Source organism: Macaca nemestrina, chromosome 18 (assembly GCF_043159975.1).
Source record: "Macaca nemestrina isolate mMacNem1 chromosome 18, mMacNem.hap1, whole genome shotgun sequence".
Lineage (NCBI taxonomy): Eukaryota > Metazoa > Chordata > Mammalia > Primates > Cercopithecidae > Macaca > Macaca nemestrina.
In genome coordinates, this window is record NC_092142.1 from 14,813,958 (window position 1) to 14,828,560 (window position 14,603).

The window sequence follows — 14,603 nt, forward strand, 5'->3', positions numbered from 1 at the left end:
AGGTTAGGAGGGGCAGGGGAAAGCCACACCTCACAGCACTCAATACAGAGCTTCAGAAGATTCCAGAACACCACCACACCCAATCATTTGCAGGGCTCCCACCTTATGTAAGTGTCTCAACTCTCTCTCTGTTTTTTTCCTCTCTCTCTCAGCCTGTGTGGCTGCTAAAGCTCCGTCTCTGGCAGATGGACTGGGTTTGAGTTTCAGTTCTGCCACTTACTAGCTGTGGGACCTTGGGTTGTTTCTTTCTTTTTTTTTTTTTTTTTTTTTGAGACGGAGTCTTGCTCTGTCGCCCAGGCTGGAGTGCAGTGGCACAATCTTGGCTCACTGCAAGCTCTGCCTCCCAGGTTCATGCCATTCTCCTGCCTCAGCCTCCCGAGTAGCTGGGACTACAGGCGCCCGCCACCATGCCCGGCTAATTTTTTTTGTATTTTTAATAGAGACGGGGTTTCACCATGTTAGCCAGGATGGTCTCGATCTCCTGACCTTGTGATCTGCCCACCTCAGCCTCCCAAAGTGCTGGGATTACAGGCATGAGCCACCGCGCCCGGCCGACCTTGGGTTGTTTCTAAACTGCTCTGAGGGCCGGGCGTGGTGGCTTATGCCTGTAATCCCAGCACTTTGGGAGGCTGAGGTGGGCAGATCACAAGGTCAGGAGTTTGAGACCAGCCTGGCTAACACAGCGAAACCCTGTCTCTACTAAAAATACAAAATTTAGCCAGGGGTGGTGGTGGGCACCTGTAATCCCAGCTACTTGGGAGGCTGAGGCAGGAGAATGGCTTGAACCCAGGAGGCAGAGAGTGCAGTGAGCCAAGATCGCACCACTACACTCCAGTCTGGGCAACAGAGCGAGACTCCATCTTGGAAAAATAAAATAAACTGCTCTAAGCTTTCATTTCCCCTCCCGAGGGAACAACAGGGATATTAATAATAACGTGCCCAGGCCATCATAAGCCTCGGTATGAAGTACAAGGTCTGTGAGGGCTAGACCCCTTAACATGAGGGACAGAGGGACATTTTCCACATGGTCAAATCATCCAAACTAAAGACACTATTGAGTTAAGAGGCGCCAACTCATCATGTGAACGAGAGATGGAAGTGACATTTCCCTTGGACCTGCTCCCAGCTGGCACAGATTTGGTTATAAACAAGTGTGGTACATTTCCCCTTTCAGTTCACGTAGCTTTCTGTAGTCCAGCAGCTCCCAAACTTGCGCAGGCACTAGCATCACCTGGAGGGCTTGTTTCCAGACAACCGGGCCCTGGCCCTGGAGTTCCTGACTCAGTAGGACTGAAGTGGGGCCCAAGAATGCGCATTTCTAGCAAGGTCTCAGGTGAGGCCGATGCTGCTCCGCTGGGGCCACATGCTGAGCACAAGGAGTTTCAAAGCCAGGTGAGCAGGTTTCATGTCTGTTTCTTCCTGCGGGTGAAACCCCTTGTGGCTGTGGGCCCCCATGGCCCTCTTGTAATTGAAATGTTTAGGGCCGGGTGCGGTGACTCACACCTGTCATCCCAGGTGTACCATAAACCCACCTATCTACCCACTACCTAGATTTGGTAATTATTATTTTCTGTATTTGTTTCATCTCACTCTGTGAGGTTAAAGATAACTTGACCTTAGAGACCCCGTCTCTACAGAAATTTAAAAAATTAGGCTGGGCGTGGTGACTCACAGCTGTAATCCCAGCACTTTGGGAGATCAGGGTGAGTAGATCACAAGGTCAGGAGTTCAAGACCAGCCTGGCCAAGATGGTGAAATCCCATCTCTACTAAAAATAACAAAAAATAAGCAGGCGTGGTGGTGGGCACCTGTAATCCTAGCTACTCGGGAGGCTGAGGCAGAGAATTGCTTGAACCTGGGAGGCAGAGGTTGCAGTGAGCCGAGATCACACCACTGCACTCCAGCCTGGGTGACAGAGCGAGACTCCATCTCAAAAAATAAGTTAAAAAAATTAAAAATTAAAAAAAAATTAAAAATTAGCTGGGCGTGATGGTGTGCACCTGTGGTCCCAGATACTTGGGAGGTTGAGAAGGGAGGATTGCTGGAGCCTGGGAGTTCAAGACTGCAGTGAGCTATGATTGTGCCACTGCACTCCAGCCTGGGTAACAGAGTGAGCTCTCATCTCTTTAAAAAAAAAAGGGCCGGGCACAGTGGTTCACACCTGTAATCCCAGCATTTCGGGAGGCTAATGCGGGTGGATCACCTGAGGTCAGAAGTTTGAGACTAGCCTGGCCAACATGGTAAAACCCCATCTCTACTAAAAATATAAAAATTAACTGGGTGGGGTGGCATGCGACTGTAATCCCAGCTACTAGGGAGGCTGAGGCAGGAGAATCGCTTGAGCGTGGGAGGTGGAGGTTGCAGTGAGCCGAGATCGCGCCACTGCACTCCAGCCTGGGTGACAAGAGCAAGACTCCATCTCAAAAAAAAAAAAAAAAAAAAAAAAAAAAAAAAAAAAAAAAAGATTGGCTGGCTTGGGAGGTGGTTGTTTTAAATGCTGCGTTGCAAGATCTGTAGTCCTCTGGCTGATGAGTAAATTGGAAAACAGTTTGGCCACATGTATCAAGAGCCTTTGAAATGTTTCTGCTTCCTGGTGCTGTAATCCCCCTTCCTGGAAGCTATCTCTTAAGAATAATCTAAGAGATGGACAAAGTGTGATGGCTACCTGTGGCATGCAGAAAGGGGAAGTTGCAGGTATGTGGGTAACTCTCTATTTCTAGAGCTATAGACGGACAGAGTGGGAAGAGGGGGGATTCTGGCCCCAACCAGGCGCACTGACTCCAGAGGGATACATGCTCTGCATAGATGAGCTGGGTTTATGAAGGGATCCCGGCCACCCTCAGTTGCTGGGCACCCCCACCTCCTTCCATCTTTATCTCCCTACCCCGTGATGTCCTTCATCTGGATGACAGTATCAAATCGTGGTTAGGCACCTGGGTGTTGCAGTCAGACATCCTGGGGCTTGAATTCCAGCTCTGCCACTGACCCTGACCTCCAGTGCAGGTCACTGAACCTGCCTGGGCCTCAGTTTATCTTCAAATGGGGATAATAGTGCCTAAATGTCAAAAGAGTACAAAATTCTTCCCATAGAGTGAGCTCCAATACACAGTCCCTGCTGTTATCAGAAAAAAACCCACAGTGGAGTGGAAAAGAAAACCCACTTTCAGAAAACAAGGATGACACACCAGAGGGCCAGTTTGTTTTAAAATGAAAAGTTCTTGAGAGTAGGGGGTGTGTGTTTTCCAGGAGGAGGCTGTGGGTGCTTCCCAGTGCAAGTAAACAATGGCAGGAATCCGGAGAAATGCCTCGGTGAGCACTTACTACCTGTGGGTGCTTTCTGTTCTCCCCCTGGTTTGGTTCCGTCTAGTCCGACAGGTGAGGAAACTGAGGCTGGGAGCCGGGACAGCATCCTCGGGCTCACACAGCTGGTGAGCAGCACAGCAAGCGCGAGCTCAGATCTGAGCAATCACCCAGCCCAGATGCTGGTCAGCGTAGCCCTGCTACCTCTAATGCGTGGTTTCCTCAACACTGTTACTAACAAAACTCTTTCAGGATGCCACTGGCCAAAGTAGGAATGAGCAAATGGAAAAGGCAGACAATGAGGGCTCTGAGGCTCTGCGAGGTGGGTGCTCCCATCACACCACCCAATCAGGATGCCAAGCACTTGCTGATTCACGCACACGCAGACAATGGGGAATTATGAAGCCTTGTAAAAACAGCAGAAACACCCAACAGACCCTCCATTTTTTTTCCTAGTTAGCCCCAGCCTCCAAAACTAGGGCAAAAGCCTAAGCTTTGCTGAGTCACAGTCATTTATCAAGGTAATTTGTAGGCACAGCACTCGAGATGCTATGCAATTTTTACCCCATTCAACAAATGCAGGACAACCTGCTGGGGAAGATTAGTCCTTCTTAAGTAGCAAGGACTCTAAATTCTCAGCTTCTGGGTTATTAGGAATAAGAAGAGGCTGTGCAAACTAGACCACAGCACGCAGAGAGGAGATGTGTAAAGAGACTTAAAACTTTCCTCCCTACCCACAGCCGCATTCAGTCTAATTGGGTGTTTTTGGCAGTCTGGCTGTTGCCTGCTCACCAAGGCCTGCCAGGAACCAAGACTCCACTGCCCAGGCTTAGACACCTGCAAGGGTACCTGGGTGGAAGAATCCTGTCCCCCCATCCTTCCTCCTGCAGGAAAAAGACAGGTAACTGGTTCTCTGGTTGTTATTGGAAATACGGGAAGACGTGTCCATGCAAAAATTGCATGCGCCTGGCACAGGTGCCTAAGGCTTCCCTCTGCTCAAGTCCACACTTGCACACACAGGCAAGGCTCCTTGGCTTCAAGCTTTCTGATTTAGCATTTTCCTGTGTTCTCAAGCTTAAAAAAATCACCGTGAGGATTTACTTTCTTATGAAACACACACTTAAGTTCCCCACCTCACCTCCCAAAACATAAAAAAAAAAAAAGAGTGCTTATTTGTTGTCCTTTTTTGACAATAATTATCTTGTCTAAAACCTTTTTTTTAAAAAAACTTTTTTTTGTTTGTTTGTTACCCATGCTGGAGTGCAGTGGTGAGATCTTGGCTTACTGCAACCTCCGCCTCCCGGGTTCAAGTGATTCTCCTTTCTTAGCCTCCCGAGTAGCTGGGATTACAGGCATGTGCCACCACGCCCGACTAATTTTTGTGTTTTTAGTAGAGACGGGAATTTGCTATGTTGTCCAGACTGGTCTCAAACTCCTGACTTTAAGTGATCCGCCCACCTCGGCCTCCCAAAGTGCTGAAATTACAGGCGTGAGCCAGTCTAAAACATTTCCATTTAAAAAGACCCTCAACTTGAGTGTGTAGCGTTTTCACCAGGCCCAGTCAGCATCAACAGTTTTCTCAAGTTCAAGTTCACAGCACGACTAGCAAAAAGCACGCAGCTGAAGACAAACAGAACTGCTGTTTGCAGGGATCAGGCAACTTGGAGGAGAGGATGGCTCACAACCAGGGGAAACATGAACTGGCCTTCAGGTGTCCTATTTCCCCTCCTTGGCAAAATCAGACACATTGATTTACTCCATGAATCATTTGGGGGAAAAAGATTTCAGCTGAACTCATGAGATTTTTTAAAAAGTAGCGAAAAAGATTGAACTATTTTTAATACTCACTGGTTTCCCAGGTCTGGAGAGGGTGGCTTGGCCTCGCCTCAGCAGTAACCAAGTGTCATGGCATTTTCTTTTCAACGTCATGAGGAATGTTGCAAAATAGTCCAAGTGAGAACACACAGGAACTGTGAGACACTCTCCATGCTGCTGTTCAGTAATAATGATGCACTTTTAAAACACACGCACTCAGCCGGACGCGGTGGCTCACGCCTGTAATCCCAGCACTTTGGGAGGCCAAGGCTAGTGGATCACGAGGTCAGGAGTTCGAGACCACTCTGGCCAATATGGTGAAACCCTGTCTCTACTTAAAATACAAAAATTAGCCAGGCATGGTGGCGCATGTCTGTAATCCCAGCTACTCGGGAGGCGAAGGCAGGAGATCGCTTGAACCTGGGAGGTAGAGGTTGCAGTGAGCTGAGATTGTGCCAGTGCACTCCAGCCTGGGTGATAGAGTGAGACTGTCTCAAAAACAAACAAACAAAAAACAAAACAACCCCCCCTACACACGCACTCAGGGGCTGGGCGCGGTGGCTCACGCCTGTAATCCCAGCACTTTGGGAGGCGAAGGCGGGTGGATCACTTGAGGTCAGGAGTTCGAGACCAGCCTGGCCAACACAGCAAAACCCCATCTTTACTAAAAAGTACAAAAATTAGCTGGGCATGGTGGCGGACATCTGTAATCCCAGCTATTTGGGAGGTTGAGGCAGGAGAATTGTTTGAACCCGGGAGGTGAAGATTGCAGTGAGCTAAGATCATGCCACTGCACTCCAGCCTAGGCAACAGAGTGAGACTGCATCTCAAAAAACAAACAAAACAAAACAAAAATTAGCCGGGTGCAGTGGCATGTGACTATAACCCCAGCTACTCGGGAGGCTGAAGTGGGAGGATCACTTGAACCCGGCAGGCGGAGGCTGCAGTGAGCTGATATTGTGCCACTGCACTCCAGCCTGGGTGAACCACTGATGTAATGTTTCCATACATATAATGTATAATGATTACATAAGGGTAATTAGCATATCCATCACCTCATTACATTATACATGTAATTACAATATGACTGTCTCAAAATAAATAAATAAATAAATACACACATTCAGGAATGTAAACTAGTACAGACGCTATGCAGAACAGCATGGAGGCTCCTCAAAACACTACAAATAGCACATCATATGATGCAGGCCAGGCGTGGTGGCTCACGCCTTTAATCTCAGCACTTCTGGAGGCTCAGGTGGGCAGATCACTTGAGCCCAGGAGTTCGAGACCAGCCTGGGCAACATGGTGAAACCCCATCTCTACAAAAACAAAACACAAAAAACTAGCCAGGTTTGGTGGCATATGCCTGTGGTCCCAGCTACTCAGGAGGCTGAGGTTGGAAGGTTGCCTTAGCCTTGGAGGTCAAGGCTGCAGTGAACTGAGATCATGCCACTGCACTTCAGCCTGGGCAACAAAGCGAGACCCTGTCTCACACACACACACAAAATTATTACTATTGGCTAGGGGCAGTGGTTCACTCCTGCAATCCCAGCACTTTGGGAGGCCGAGGCAGGCAGATTACTTGAGCCCAGGAGTTCGAGACCAGCCTGACCAACATGGCAAAATCCCATCTCAACTAAAAATACAAAACACTAGCTGGGCATGGTGATGCATACCTGTAATCCCAGCTATTCAGGAGGCTGAGGCAGGAGAATTGCTTGAGCCCAGGAGGTGGAGGTTGCAGTGAGCTAAGATTGGGGGACTGAACTCCAGCCTGGGTGACAAAGACTCTATCTCAAAAAAAAAAAAAAAGAAAAACAAAAGAAACGTTACCATGTACTCCATGAGCATGTACAATTATTATTTGTCAGTGAAAATAAAATGAAACACATACACACACCCTCAAGATCCATACTTATAATTAGGTAAACAGAATTTTGACCAAAGCACCACAACAATTAAACAGAAAGGTCTTCTCCACAGATGGTGCTGGAATAACTAGACATCCATATGGAACGAAGGAATCTCAACTCTAGTCTCATACCATCCATAAAAAGTTAATTCAAGATGGATCATAGATTTAAACATAAATGCTAAAATTAGAAAGCTTGAAGGAAACATGGATGAATATAACTTGGGGGTTTCTTAGGCAGGACATAGAAAAAGTCTATAAAATAGACTTCATTCTAATTAAAAACTTCTGCCCAGTAAAAGATACTGTTAAGAAAATAAGCAAGCCGGCTGGGTGTGGTGGCTCACGCCTGTAGTCCCAGCACTTTGGGAGGCTGAGGCAGGTGGATCATGAGGTCAGGAGAACGAGACCATCCTGGCTAACACGGTGAAACACTGACTCTACTAAAAATACAAAAAATTAGCCGGACATGATGGTGTGTGCCTGTAGTCCCAGCTACTCATGAGGCTGAGGCAGGAGAATGGCATGAACCCGGGTGCCAAAAAAAAAAAAAAAAAAAAGAAAAAAGAAAAGAAGCAAGCCCTACATTGGGACTAAATATTTGCAAAACAACTATCTGACAAAGGACTGATGTCCAGAATATGTAATCAACTCCTACAACATTTTTTTTTTCTTTTTTTGAGACAGTCTTGCTCTGTCACCTAGGTTGGAGTGCAGTGCTGTGATCTCAGCTCACTGCAACCTCTGCCTCCCAGGTTCAAGTGATTTTCCTGCCTCAGCCTCCCAAGTAGCTGGGATTACAGGCGCAGGTGACTGCCACCCTGCCCAGCTACTTTTTATATTTTTAGTAGAGACGGGGTTTCACCATGTTGGCCAGATTGGTCTCGAACTCCTGACCTCAAGTGATCCTCCCACCTCGGCCTCCCAAAGTGCTGGGATTACAGGCGTGACCCACCATGCCTGGCCAACTTCTACAACTTAATGAAGAGACCAACAATCTGATGAAATATGGGCAAGATAATTGAACAGCTAACTCACAAAAGAAGATATACCTGTGGCCAATGAGTACATCATTAGGAGTCATCAGATAAATGACAATGAAAACTGCAACGAGATATACTATACGCCCATCAAAACGGCTCAATTAAAGTCTGACACCGCCAAATGTTGCTAAGGAAAGAAGATACTAGAACTCTCATACATTGTTGGTGACAGTATAAATTCTTTTTTTTTTTTTTTTTTTGAGACGGAGTCTCGCTGTGTCGCCCAGGCTGGAGTGCAGTGGCCGGATCTCAGCTCACTGCAAGCTCTGCCTCCCGGGTTTTTACGCCATTCTCCTGCCTCAGCCTCCCGAGTAGCCGGGACTACAGGCGCCCGCCACCTCGCCCGGCTAGTTTTTTTTGTATTTTTTAGTAGAGATGGGGTTTCACCGTGTTAGCCAGGATGGTCTCGAACTCCTGACCTCGTGATCCGCCCGTCTCGGCCTCCCAAAGTGCTGGGATTACAGGCTTGAGCCACCGCGCCCGGCCGGTGACAGTATAAATTCTATGATCACTTTGGGAAAAGATCTGGCCGTTTCTAAATAGACCACCTATCCCATGACCCAAGAGTTCCACTCCTTGGCATTTACTCCCCCAAACTGAAGATTGTGTTTTCAAAGACTTGTACAAGACTGTTCACAGCAGCTTTATTCATAATGGCTCCAAACTGTAAACAGCCTAGGTGTTCATCAATTGAATAAATAAGCAGTGGTAGAGCCATACTCAGAAATAGAGAGGAACTACTGATACCTATAAAACATGGATGAATCTCAAAAACATTATGTAGGCTGGGCTCCGTAGCTCACACCTGTCATCCCAGCACTTTGGGAGGATGAGGTGGGAGGATTGCTCAAGGCCAGGAGTTCGAGGTTGCAGTGAGCTATGATGGCACCCCTGCACTCCAGCCTGGGCAACAGAGTGAGACTGTCTCTAAGACAAAACAAAAACAAAAACAACAACAAAAAGAAAAGATAAATTGATGAATGGAAGGATATGTAATAAAGTGAATACAGTCACATGTCATTGATGGGGATACATTCTGAGAAATGCGTCATTAGGTGATTTAAAAAAAAATATTCCCAAACATGGATAGGATTTTTTATTTTATTTTTGTTTTTAGAGACAGGATCTCGCTCTGTTCCCAGGCTGGAGTGCAGTGGCACGGTCATAGCTCACTGCAGACTTGAACTCAGTCCTCCTGCCTTGACCCCCCAAAACACTGGGATTACAGGTGTTAGCCACCATGCCCAGCCTGCAATGTTATCATTGTATGAACGTCATAGAGTATTCTTACCCAAACCTAGATAGTATAGCCTATTGCTCCTGGGCTACAAACCTTTACAACATGTTACTGTACGGAATACTGTAGGCAACTGTAACCCAATGGTATTTGTGTATCTAAACATATAAAAACTATAGTAAAAATATAGTATAAAAAATAAAAATGGTACGCTTGTGTAGGGCACTTACCATGAATGGAGCTTGCAGGGCTGGAAAGGTGAGTGAGTAGAGAGTGAATGTGAAGGCCTGGGACTCACGGTTACCCTGAATTTATAAAAAATTTTCCTTTCAAGAATAAAAAGACCTTAGCTTACTGTTAACTTTTTTACCTAATAAACTTCTAAATTTTTTTCAACTATTTGACCCCTTTGTAACAACACTTAGCTTAAAACACAGATACACTGGAGTTGATGGGAATTTCCCAGCTCTAAGGTCATCTAATGGGACCTCCATGGTTGACGGCAAGGCATGACTGTACAGCAAAATGGTAACGATGACCTAGGTGGTGTATGCTTGAAAATCTTCATGATAAAATCTCACGGGGAAAACTGGACATATACAAAGTTATGAAAATGGACAGAGCCACAGTGCTTGGTCTCCAGCCCAGCTCCAAAATCAAAGGACTACAGAACTATTTGCAGGGAAACACAGAAGTTCCCACTCTGACGCCTGCCTCCAGATCTGGCTACCATATTCAAGAAGACCCCAGACCATAGCCTTGTTGTCATAATATGCCCCTGAGCCTCGGTATCAAAAGGCCAGAAGTACCATCCTAGGATTTTATGCCCAAAAGATATGTCAGGAAAGCCTGGTGTGTGTGTGTGGAGGAGGAAGTGGGTTAGCCCATCTCACCTGATTTTTGACAGGGTCTTGCTCTGATACCCCGGCTGGAAGCACAGTGGTGCAATCACAGCTCACTGCAGCTTCAACTTCCTGGGCTCAAGCAATCCTCCTGCTTCAGCTTCCTGAGTAGCTGGGACAACAGACGAACACCACCACACCCGGCCAATTTTTAAATTTTCTGTAGAGACAGAAAATTTCATCATGTTGCCCAGGCTGGTCTTGAACTCCTGGCTCAAGCGATCCACCTGCCTCCACCTCCCAAAGTGGCAAGATTGCAGGCATGAGCCACAGCTCACCTGTTTTAAGTTATTTGATGCAGCAGAGAAAACAAAGGTCTGGGCACATATGAAAGCTCCTCTGGGTGTTTAATTCTAAGTCAAATTCCAGTGACTATGTCTGCTCCCATTGATAGAAGCAAATGCAGTAAGGGTTTCAGATCAAAAGCATAATCTTTAAATATAACTACAATTTACTGTGTACTTGCGCATGCTGGGTATCGTATGTAATTTCATTTAATCCTCACAACTACCCTGTGAAATTACTTTCCTTTGATTTTTGAGACAGATTCTTGCTCTGTCGCCCAGACTGAAGTGCAGCAGCACAATCTCAGCTCACTGCAACCTCCACCTCCCAGGTTCAAGTGATTCTCCTGTGGTCCCAAGTAGCTGGGACCACAGGCATGCACCACCAAGCCCGGCCAATTTTTGTATTTTTTGTAGAGATGGGGTCTCCCTATGTTGCCCAGGCTGGTCTCGAACTCCTGGGTTCATGTGATCCTCCTGTCTTGGCCTCCCGATGTGTTGGGATTATAGACGTGAGACACTGCACTGGGCCCCCTCTTTTTCTTTCAAAAAGAAGGGTCAGACTCTCCTCATTTCTCCCTGCGAGTGCTGCTGACTTGGCAATCCGGCAGCCCTCTCTACACACTCCTGCATACACTTTTCTTTACTGCCTGTCTCCATCCCACCTTCACACTTTCCACTGAGCCGTGGGTGCTGACTGCTCTAGGAGGGGTGGGCAGTCCTTCCTGCCAAGCCTGGGTTTCTAACTTTGTGGCTACAAAACTCCTGGGGAAGGGAGAGGAGCTGGAAGGGGGAAGAGAAGTTAAAATGCCTTTAAAAAAAAAAAAAAAAAAAAAAAAGTTTGTTTTTTTTGTTTTTTTTTTTTTAAAGAGATAGGGTCTCACTGTGTTGTCCATGCTGGTCTTGAACTCCTGGGCTCAAGTGATCCTCCCATCTCAGCTTACAGGTGTGACAAAGGCTCTTGATTGGGGAAATTGTCTCACAAATCGTAATCTGTATGATGCCCTGGGATTCCAGCATGAGTGGTAAGGGTCCTCATTCCTCCCACCCTTCTACAAGGCCACTTACCACCAGGGCTCAGCTTGGAACTGAGGAGCTGGCCCATTGCGGCAGGTACAGCAGTTAGGGGTAAAAAGAAAAAGAAAAGAAAAAAATCCATGAACATCAGCTTTGGTGGCTTAGCAGATTTTTTAGAAGTGTGGAATTTATCTGTGTATTACTAGAGAGCAAAAGCATCATTCATTTATTAAAAAAAGAGAGAAGAGAAAACCAGAGTCCTATGAAAATGTCTTTAATTTTCATCTTTTGGAAATACATTTTTCATTTTTATTTCCACCATACAAAAATGTGAAATATCTAACAATGATCTATCTGAAGCAGGTGAAGCGAAGCAGCGCCATGAGCGTTTGTCATTGCTGTGATCTGTTCAAACAGAGAATGGGCTGGGACATGTAGATTTGCACGATTTCACACACACACACACACACGTATGCACACACGCTGCCGTACCCCGAGACCACCATCCAAACAAACGAACAGAGACTCTGGAAAGTAAACACAGCGCCACGATAAGAACAGAAGTTAACCCTCTTACTCGTACATCCCCCATGAGAAACTCACGTCTTAGGAAAAAGGAACTCTACATAAATATGCCCAACGGCCAGGGCATACAGCAAGCCCCCTCATGGGTGGACGTGAGTGAACATCTTCCTGATGGAAGGACAAGTGTGAGAACGTCATGTTTTCAGGCAGCTATGGTGGGAAGCAGGGAGGCACAACTGATATCTCCACTGGGAGACCAACTGGGGGCTGCAACCGCCTCAAAATCTCAGCGCGAGAAGATGCACAGGCAGGGGAGTACACCCCCAAATTCATGATCACGGCAGCTGGAACGTCAGCTCTTTCTGCAGATTTCACAGCCAACACTCCCCATCAGGCGGGTTCTTAAGCACACTGGGTCATGACAGGAAAGGCCTCACACAAGCAACATGGAATTCACTGGTTAAGCACGTACACATTCATGACAGCCTACAACCGTGATGAGTGTCAACGTCAACAGGCAGTTAGATTAAAAAGGGAAAAAAACCACAGCCACAAAAATAAAACCTGTTCCCCCCACCCCCAGGAGACAACTAGATTTCCAACCCTTCCCATACCACATTTGATTAAGTTAAATACAGTATGGCTTCCAAATGTGCCAGCCGGCTCTTGCTCACAGCGACAGCACCAGCGGTTTGCTGCCCTCAGGTCCTGGTTACCATGTGTCAGGAACTTCAAAGAGTGTGGCAGGGCTGTTCATCGAGATGCTTCCTGGTGGGAAAGAACGAAACAATATGAACAGCAGGAGGGCACCTTGAGGAGAACACGACATGACCAGCAGAGAGACAGAGGGCCTGCGACAGCTGCAGACGGGGCCAGCGTCTGGCGGCACAGTCGCGCTGGAAAGAGTCCACAGACAGGTCTTGTCTAAGGAGGGCATTGCCCAGCATGGGAAGGTGAAACCACAGAAACATCACAGGGGGGCAGAGGAAGCACCTCCCCGCCTCCAGCATCTATCTATCTATTTCACAGGAGTTAAACCGTAGCCATGCGCAGTATTCCTCACTGAGCACCACGCTGGATTCTTTGCTGGCACTACAGTGGGCATTTAATTCATACAATCTTCATTAAAAGGCCAACAAGGTGGTACCACTATCCCCATTTTACAGATGCAAGAACAGATTGAGAGAAGTGGGGTAATATTACCGGATGTACAGAGCTAGTAAGTGGCTGAGATGGGGTTTGAATCCTCCCACAGGACCAAGATCCCTGCCAAAGTCCCCGGAAACTGAGTTTCTCTGTGCTGTGCTGTGGCTGTGCCTAGGTGAGAAATCTCAGGTGGGCAGCTGTAAGGCAGAGGGAAGCCAACGACTGGGGGTTCCAAATCTCAAAAGGGGCAAAAGAAGGTTGCAGCTTTTTCCAGCTTCGGTGAAGCTGGCTGGGGTCCTCTTCTTGGATTGAGAAGATCTCTTCAGTGACAAAGTTTCACCTCAACGTCAGAAGTCTTTTTTTTTTTTTTTTTTTTTTTTGAGACGGAGTCTCGCTCTGTCGCCCAGGCTGGAGTGCAGTGGCCGGATCTCAGCTCACTGCAAGCTCCGCCTCCCGGGTTCACGCCATTTTCCTGCCTCAGCCTCCCGAGTAGCTGGGACTACAGGCGCCCGCCACCTCGCCCGGCTAGTTTTTTTTGTATTTTTTAGTAGAGACGGAGTTTCACCGGGTTAGCCAGGATGGTCTCGATCTCCTGACCTCATGATCCGCCCGTCTCGGCCTCCCAAAGTGCTGGGATTACAGGCTTGAGCCACCGCGCCTGGCCAGAAGTCTTTCTTTTTTATTCATACCACTTTGTACAATAGCAGCAGCTGCGGCCAGCAACTGAGCTGGGATCTGGACTTCAATGAATGTGAGGGAAGTCAGGAAAGAACATGTTCATAATGGAAAGTGTGGCCCAACCAGGCATCAGCTGCACAAGTGGTGCCATGCATTAAGTCATAAAGTAGGGCTGGCAGGGAAAACTGGCAGTCTGTCTTCTAGCCAAGATTTCAGAAAGGGAGAGAAGTCTTTGATGATACCTCCAATAGGAAATAACTTTTAAATATGGAGGGGGTGCAGTGTCTTACAAACTAGGGAATCATATCACTGAGTTCAGAGTGGTTATCATCAATAACAGGGATGCCTAAAGATAACGAAGTCTAAACACAAGAAAAAACATGAAGAGAATTTCAGCTAACATGAGAATTCCCACTTCTGATCATTTACTGTGATAAGATCCAGGGAGTTAGGATGAAGAGACCGGGAGAGGGTAATCGGAATCTTTCTGCCCTGGGTCCCATCGCTGTGAACAGGCACATTCTGGGACTCCCAGTAACGATGGCGAGACCACTCCTGAGAAGTGAGGGTGGACAGGAGATGATCCACTGAAAAGGACTCACGGGGTCCAGTGGCTCACGGGGTCCAGGCAAGGGGCCTGTGATAACCTGCAGCTAGCCTGGCCTTCCCAGTCACACACTGATACAACAAACACTTAACTGTATGTAAAGAAACATCCACTAAGGGCACTTTTATAATTCA

At 47.2% G+C, this 14,603-nt stretch overlaps 1 protein-coding gene across 3 annotated transcripts in view; it reads right to left on the reverse strand.

The window, feature by feature from the left end:
- Positions 1 to 11,771: 11,771 nt before the first annotated feature.
- The window catches only part of LOC105467735 (poly(A)-specific ribonuclease), a 200,101-nt gene continuing 197,269 nt past the window's right edge, over positions 11,772 to 14,603 (reverse strand). For all 3 annotated transcript variants that reach the window (XM_011717420.2, XM_011717416.2, XM_011717419.3), the window contains one exon: positions 11,772 to 12,806. In XM_011717420.2, coding sequence (XP_011715722.1) covers positions 12,751 to 12,806 — 56 coding nt within the window. In that variant the 3' untranslated portion in view covers positions 11,772 to 12,750. The remainder of the gene's footprint in view (positions 12,807 to 14,603) is intronic.